This window comes from Argiope bruennichi, chromosome 5, assembly GCF_947563725.1.
Source record: "Argiope bruennichi chromosome 5, qqArgBrue1.1, whole genome shotgun sequence".
NCBI classification, from domain to species: Eukaryota; Metazoa; Arthropoda; class Arachnida; order Araneae; family Araneidae; genus Argiope; species Argiope bruennichi.
In genome coordinates this window covers 108,503,211-108,511,530 of record NC_079155.1, presented here as the reverse complement: position 1 = coordinate 108,511,530, position 8,320 = coordinate 108,503,211, and the positions used below count along the sequence as shown (strand labels likewise).

Genomic DNA, 8,320 nt, shown 5'->3' with positions numbered 1-8,320 from the left:
AAGCGAGGTAAAAAGAGCAAAAAAGAATGTTTTTGCTGAAATTTAAAGCAAGCATCTTCCAACGTAATTGTTTGTTTAAATCTTTTTTAGCTTCATACATACCGTCTTATCGATTTCCAATATATAATCTTCAAAAAGCAAATAAATGAATAAAAGCACAGCTTATTTTTTTTTTCTAACTTTCTCCTTCTTCCAGTTAAATTGCCTTCGAAACAGCTTATAAAACAATCTTCTATGATAAAGAGCTTAAATTTATTTTTTTACGATGAAGTTAAGAAGCAATTTTTCTTAAGCAGCAAGTAAGATTTATTTTTCTTTTTATTGTTTTTTATATATCAGTTTTGATAATACTCAGATATTATGAAGCGATAAATTCCATTCATTTATTTTCTTCAATAAATAATAAGTGAAAATCTACGATTCAAGATTAATTATACTTTATTCACTCATTATGTAAAAAAAAAAGGCTTTTACCAACAAAAAAAAATTATGACTGCTTTATGGGAATCAATTTTATAATAATATATTTAATTTTTTGCACTCCTTTGTCGAGTCTGAATTGCCATTTTGAAAGATGCGTTATTTCCATCGTGTTCTTAGATAATGATTATTATAAAAGCTGCGTAGTAGTAGCAAAAACTCTTACTGTAACTCTTTGGGAACTATAACAAGATTATATTTTTGGGTTTTATAAGCAATAAAAATTAATTCTTACACTCAAGGTCCCAAAAATAAATACACATTTTGAATAACAGTTACATAAATGTATAATAAATAAAATACATAAAATATTTCATATTCTTGATTATAATAAATAAATATATACATAATTAAATATTTAAATGTTCCATAATTCGTAATGTAATAGAATAAAATGAATGTTGAAAATTTATTCAGAAAGAATAGAAAGTCTTATCTTCCTCAGTGAAGTATAACTGAAGCATAATATTAAGATCAATTACAATCGTCAAGAGTAAAACCACATTTAAAAAAAAAAGAATTCATTGAACTGTGAATCGATTGCTTATCAAATTTCATGGTTCTGAAGATTGGCATTAAAATCAGTGCTTAAATAAAATCGTTCAGTTGTTCCGAACATTTCCGATAGCTAATAAAATAAGTTTTGAAAGCTTGATAATATTATTTTATTCAATTGCAATTAAAAATAGGTGTAGGAGGCATTACAATGTGGTTGCTTTTTTCCACTTATGCATATCACTTTTTTCCTGTTTGTATCCAAAACAATGCTTTTTCAAGTCTTTTTATCTTTCGTGGAAGAAATATAAGATTTTTTGTGTTTATTTTCTTCTGGTGCTAAATTGTCTCATAATGCTGTTTGTTCATATTCTTTAAGCTTAGACAGTTGAAAGAGTTTCGATGAAGAATTAATTGCGAAAGCTTATTTAGCAAGTATATTTTAAAGAAGGGCCATTTTTAATATTTTATGCCCTAAAAAGGAATTTTTTTTTTATGTTCTAAACATTGTATACATAAGAGAAATTAATTTCCATTTTTTATAACTGCATTATGTTTATTATCAAGTCTGATAATAGACTTATAATTGGCAATCATAATTTGTTCATACTTTATAATTACATATACTATTAATCATTTACTTTTAATTGTCAATAATAAATAATTCTAACTTTATATTAAATTTTAAGATTTAGAGAGTATCAAAATGCATCAAAAAATTATATCTCAAATATATTCTCTATCAAAAAATATTTCGAATATATATGCCATCAAAATACGATCTTCAAATTGACATTTTGCAATTTTCTCGGTCCTACATCAAATTCATAAGATATCGATTGAATCAGATGAAAATTATGTAATCTATGTTTTGAACTCGTTCTTAGCCAGGCTGAATTAAAATCAGAAAGGGGATATGCCCATCAGCAAAGAATGGCTTGCTACAATCGGGCTGGTTTGCAAATGTTTTTCCTTGAAGCAGATCATAAATGAGACCCATTTATCTCTGAAAATTCCGATTATCAGAATATTATTTATTAGAGCTAAGTGAGACTTCTACTTAGGTATTACCTGGATGCTCTGGATAACATTGATCGACAGAAGACACTTCCCATTTGCAATTTCATGGAATTGGCTCTGTCATGATTTCTTATTCATAGACTTGACTTGATTTCTTCCCCTCTATCATGATTCCTTGTTTCGTGTACTAGGCTTGCCTTCTCCTCTGTCCCGATTCCTTGTTTCGTGAACTTGGCTTGCCTTCTCTGTCCTGATTCCTTGTTTCCTGAACCTGGCTTGCCTTCTCTGTCCTGATTCCTTGTTTCCTGAACCTGGCTTGCCTTCTCTGTCCTGATTCCTTGTTTCCTGAACCTGGCTTGCCTTCTCCTCTGTCCTGATTCCTTGTTTCCTGAACCTGGCTTGCCTTCTCCTCTGTCCTGATTCCTTGTTTCCTGAACCTGGCTTGTCTTCTCCTCTGTCCTGATTCCTTGTTTCTTGAACCTGGCTTGCCTTCTCCTCTGTCCTGATTCCTTGTTTCTTGAACCTGGCTTGCCTTCTCCTCTGTCCTGATTCCTTGTTTCTTGAACCTGGCTTGCCTTCTCCTCTGTCCTGATTCCTTGTTTCTTGAACCTGGCTTGCCTTCTCTGTCCTGATTCCTTGTTTCTTGAACCTGGCTTGCCTTCTCCTCTGTCCTGATTCCTTGTTTCATGAACTTGCCTTGCCTTTTCCTCTCTCATGACTCCTGGTTTCATGAACTTGCCTTGCCTTCTCTGTCATGACTCCTGGTTTCATGAACTTGCCTTGCCTTCTCTGTCATGACTCCTGGTTTCATGAACTTGCCTTGCCTTCTCTGTCATGACTCCTGGTTTCATGAACTTGCCTTGCCTTCTCTGTCATGACTCCTGGTTTCATGAACTTGCCTTGCCTTCTCTGTCATGACTCCTGGTTTCATGAACTTGCCTTGCCTTGCCTTCTCTGTCATGACTCCTGGTTTCATGAACTTGGCTACCTCTCGGTCATAATTTCTTTTTTCCATGATCTATTGTCATATTCCTTGTTTCATAAAGTTGGCTTGGTTTCTCCTTTACCACGATTCCTTGTTTCGTGAACTATTATCAATTGCCCATTTCGTGACATTATCAAATAAAACAAAAACATTACGTAAAGTCCATTGCAACTGAAAATTATGTCTTAAAATCCAAGCGATGAAGTGTAACAGATTCCTTCCCATTTATCTTACAATTACCTGAAATAAAAAAAAACTCTTCTGTCTCTTTACTTTATCCTCCCCCAATGTGTTCAAAATAAATCTCAATCCCACCTTTCATCCGTAAGAACCAAATCAAGCAGGGTCTTTTGTTACTTTTTAAGAGCTTCGGTTTTTGCTGGCAGTTAATTGTCTTTCAATTGGTAGAAAGCACACTTTATCCTTTGTATGCTTCTTTTAATGGGTGGCCAGGGACATCAGGAAACCTACCCCCAGAAGTTTCCTCATTAGAATTTTTTCCGGCAAAGATTAGTCCCTCGCGATGACCTATCCATCTTGCCTGTCCGTGATTACTTAAGATGGAGCCGTTAATCCTGGTGGAATTCGAATTGCGCATCTTTGTTCTTTAATTTTCCGTGTGGTTTCAATTAAAGTGTTCGTTCTTTTTCAAGAAAGTGAGGTGTACCCCGGGGGAATTAAATAAATTGAAGAGTCGGAAAGACTTTGGAGGAGGAGATTATATCTGATGAAAGTACGTATTAGAACAGAAGATTATGGCGAATTTGAAGAAATAAATTGAAATATCTAAGCATATAAGGAAAAAAAGAATTTATGATTATTTTTGTCAAGTTTTATGTACGATTTAGGAAAGTTTTAAATTTGCAGGAACTTCGAGAATTTTCGACAGTTTGATAAATTAAATTCTTTTCTTGTGCCTTGAAAATATAAAAAAATGAAAAAAGGTTTTAGAGAGAACTAATGTTTCAACAGATAAAAGAGACAACTTTGAATTTAAACACTCACGGCTTGATTGAGACAATCGTGGACTAAAAGATTTTAATTGGCTTCTTTAAAAATTTTCCATCTACTTGGATATATGGAATTCCTGTGCGGAGTTTTTTTTAATTTTATTTATTATTTTGTGGAATTCTTATTTATACTGAATTTTAATTTTCTATGAACAAAATATTGCTATCTACCAAAAATATCTTTTAAGTTTATTTTGTAAAAAAAAAAATATTAAAAAAGAAAAAGAAATCTAGGGTAGGAAATGTAATAGAATATTTTTGAAATAAATACAAAAGTTTTAGTGTCAGAAACAAAAATTATTGCATAAACATACGTGCTTACACAACATTATAAGTTACTGTACCGATGTCACCGATTAAAGTGACAGGGACTTTGCAACATCGTCACTCTAATCATGTCCACATGTTCCGGAATTACTCAGATAACAGATGGTTTCGATTTCATTGGCTTATCTTTTTCTAGAAGATTAATCCATCGTAAGATTGAATTAGACGAGGGAATGGTATTGATGGATTATGAATCTACATCTAGATTCATTTTGAAGTTTAATGGTTCATCACTCTCATCGACACGTTAATTTGGACATTATAAACAACGAAAAGGCTTTGTTTGAATTACATGAAGATGACAAAAATGCTATAAACTACTTTAAAGTGAGAACAGAAAACTCCCATTCAAACATATCCCTTTCTAGAAAGCCGAACATATGATGTTTCAGAAACGTCCGATTTTTCTTGTGTCATCCGTAATTCAAGCGTTTTGGTCATTTTATACGAATTTCTGTTACAAGATCATAATTCAAATTTGCATTTAAAGCCTATAATAATCCTAAATTTTGCTTGCTAAATTCTACAACGAAAAATTTATTTTGCTCATCGCTTTTTATTATTTGCTATTGAATAATTCAGTATTTTGGGATTTATATTCATGGTTTATTTAGAGTTCACTATATTATGCATTTGGATTAGGAAAGAAGGTTTATAACTAAATGTAAATCGGAATTAAATTTCATTGAATATCTATAATTGTTGATTAACAATGTTTCATCATCTTATTGAGTGTCACCGTTTTAATACCCAAAAAGTACCCATCATTTCCGGATAACTGATAAATTGACAATATTAAGCTACTTATTAGAAAAAGAATCTATATAGTCTTGTTCCCTCTTTTAAATTTGATCCTTTCAACATCAAATTATAAGATTTTATATTCTTTTCAATTATTACTTTTAATAATATTATTTTAATAACGTTTTAAGCTCTATGCAAATCTAGGAATATTTACTTAAATAGGATGCATTTTAACTGAGAGGAAAATTAATACCTATATGACGTAGTATAACAACGTCCTTGCGTTATAAAAACACAAACAAAAACAAAGACAGAATAAAGAATATCACAATATTTATTGTTAAATACGTAGATATAGTAAAATGTTTTCTACTTAATTTATAACATAAGCTGATTAAATTCAATATTATCTGCTGTAACATTTTTATGAATATTTTATAGATGATTTAAACAAGGTCACAGAAATTCATTGTCATATGATCCATCACTAATAATAATATAAAGAATTATGCACGACATTAATACTATATTTATTCAATGAATTAAATTATTCTCCAAAATTATATATCATTTCTATTTTTGGTACAGTTTCATTCGGACCATTTTAAAATATGAAGGGGAAAAAAGCTTTTCATATCCCATCAAATAAATATGAAAATAAAAGTAATATGCGGAATGAAAACCAGCATAAAAAAAGAACTGAAGCAAAGAATAATATTTATATTCTTTTTTGCGGAGATTTCGATTAAGATGAAAAGTCCCAACTTCATTCAATCTGAATTCTTCAAAAAATAGTCGCAATCTTTTTTAAATAAGGATGACTTTTTAGCTTCCTTTTATTTACATTCCTTCTGAATTTCCTTCTTTTTTTCCCCACATTTCATTTTGTATCTGGCAACACGATCTTTTGAAATAAATATATATGCGTTTTTTTTTTTTTTAACTTTCCCTCCTCCTCCTCCTCCTATCAGTAAAAAAAGAAAAAAACAATAGAATCTGTATCGGAAGTAAAGTCCTCAAATCTCGTATTTATCGCCGAAGCAATTTTATTCTTTCATCCAACTGGACAATCCAGCGTTCGAAAAATGGAATGTTGCGAAAACGCCGCAGACGATTTATATATATCTCTTATATTTACAATGAAAAATAAAGCAAGAAAAACTTTGGCATCTGGAATCCTGACGCACAGCTGCGGTTCCAATCGATCCCTGCCGATTATTGCTGCAACGGACGGTTTTCGATCCTCGAATCTCCCTCCCTCCTCCTCCTCTGCTCTCACAGAAATGTTCTGTTCGATTCCCTCCCCTTTTCCTCTCTTCCTGGTTCTTTTTTGGATTTTGCTTTGTTTATTTTTTTATTGATATGCAGCATAAAAACGTCGGACTTAGAAAAGACTGATGGAACAAAGGATATGAACGTGAATATGGTGGGGAGGGAGAAGAGAAAGGGGAGGCAGGTGATCCGGGGGGAGGCATTGAAAGTTATAGGGTCGAGGACGAGAAACAATTCGTTTGGTCCAGTTTTGAAACTCTTACAAAGGGTGACATAATTCCTCGAGGGTTGAAAAAAAAATGTTCTTTTGTATATCTGTTCTTTTTGTTTCATCACTTTCATGGCGTCTCCAGGTGGCGTTTTAACGTTCCCGTTGAACTTTTCGAGACCAGTGCATTTTTAAGTTGAAAAGAAACTTTTAAAGTTCATGTGTTTCAATAAACATAGGTCATGGACAACAAAACTGTGTTTGATAACTATACTTAAATTTTAAAATAAAATGCAGAAACTATTTCATAAATGGTGTACTATTTATTCAATGTTTCTGCATATTCAAATATAATTAGCAACACTTAATATTTTTAATCATGTAATTCCTATCAACTAAAGTTTTCAGTTATTGATTGGCTTTTAATTGAGAAACGACATAAAAAAATGTGTAAATGGTGCAAATTGTTTTAAATGATTTAAAAATAAAGAGAAATATTTGATGAGTGCAACTTTATATTTTAAAAAATATTTCGTTTTTATAAAAATCTCCCATTTTTAGTGGGAGAGTAAAAATTTTTTTCCTAGAATAAGAAAAAGAAAATTTTTCGTCAAACTTGATTCTATAGTAAGATAAAAAGAGCTTTTGTAGGAATTAATAATTTTAAACTTAATTTTTCCGTTAAGTAGAATTCTGAAGTTTTTAATCACTTGGTAAGCTATTAAAGCTTATTCGAATGTCTTTAAAATATGGAAAAAATATGACGATTGACGTGCAACAGACCCCCTTACACGACGGTTCTTCGGTGGAATCGGGTCTCGAACCTGAAACCCTATGGCTCACAAGCCGAGACCTTACCATCAGGCCACCGCGGCCCAGAAAAACTTTAAAGAAAACCCATGAAATAAAATACGTATGCATAAATATGTATATTCGAATGTACATATTTCGAATTTTGGACGATTCTAAATATGTATATTCGAATATATATATTTCGAATATCAATATTTTCGATCCGATATATAAATTCTAAAACAGATCTCAAATTTTTTTTCTTTGAGTACAAGTATTATTAATATTTACAATAAAAAACAGATTATCAAATTTAAAGACTTTTTTGCAGAAAAAAAAATATTTTTCAAATGCTATCAAAGGAAGTTTATGAAACTTCTTCATTGATCGTGCTATTTATTGTCAAACAATCCTTTCACTTGTAACTTCTGACAGATATTTTTTGTTAGTCAATGTAATTAAAAACTAGAAACGGTCAAAGAAAACCCTCCAGCGGAAATTCCGTGACGTTTCCTCCTCAAGTCCTTCCGCCGAGCGTTTTTATTTTATTCACATACAAAAAACGTCTCTTGTTTCTTTTCTCCTTGACAGATCATTACGCCCTTGCATGTCCGATGAGACAAGCCCCTGCGCGATCAGATGGAGATACCTGATGAGCGGTTCCGCCCAGGTACAAAGACCCGTCACACGACGAAGGAAAAGAGACACTTTCAAAGATTAGTGGAGCTTAAACTGTCTGGAGGGGGGTCTGGTAAGTTGCTTTTCCCGCGCATGTCTCCGGCGTGATGGGAAGCCGACTTGAAAGGGGGAAACTTAGGGGGTAACTTTTTAAAAGAGGATTTAAAATGAGCTTAGGAAGAGAAGATAAGGTGGATTTAAATTTTTTTTAAAGAGCATTTTCATATACTGGGTGGTTATAATTAAAGTTCCACTTTGAAATGGTCATAAAAGAAACTACTGGACCAAATGTTACCAAACTTGGTAATA

General features: G+C 32.0%; 1 protein-coding gene across 1 annotated transcript; it reads right to left on the bottom strand.

The window, feature by feature from the left end:
* Positions 1 to 2,129: 2,129 nt before the first annotated feature.
* LOC129968337 (Golgi integral membrane protein 4-like) lies at positions 2,130 to 3,010 on the bottom strand. The gene is made up of 2 exons (XM_056082193.1): positions 2,855 to 3,010; positions 2,130 to 2,744 (listed from the first exon to the last, which is right to left on the bottom strand). The coding sequence occupies exons 1-2, from the start codon at positions 3,008 to 3,010 to the stop codon at positions 2,130 to 2,132; spliced, it is 771 nt and encodes a 256-aa protein (XP_055938168.1).
* Positions 3,011 to 8,320: the final 5,310 nt, after the last annotated feature.

Coding starts and splice junctions, on each gene's coding strand:
- LOC129968337 (XM_056082193.1), bottom strand. CDS start 3,010: ATGGAAAAAAGAAATTATGACCGAGAGGTAGCCAAGTTCATGAAACCA. Junction 2,745..2,854: donor GTCATGACAGAGAAGGCAAG/GCAAGTTCATGA, acceptor GAGTCATGACAG/AGAAGGCAAGGCAAGTTCAT.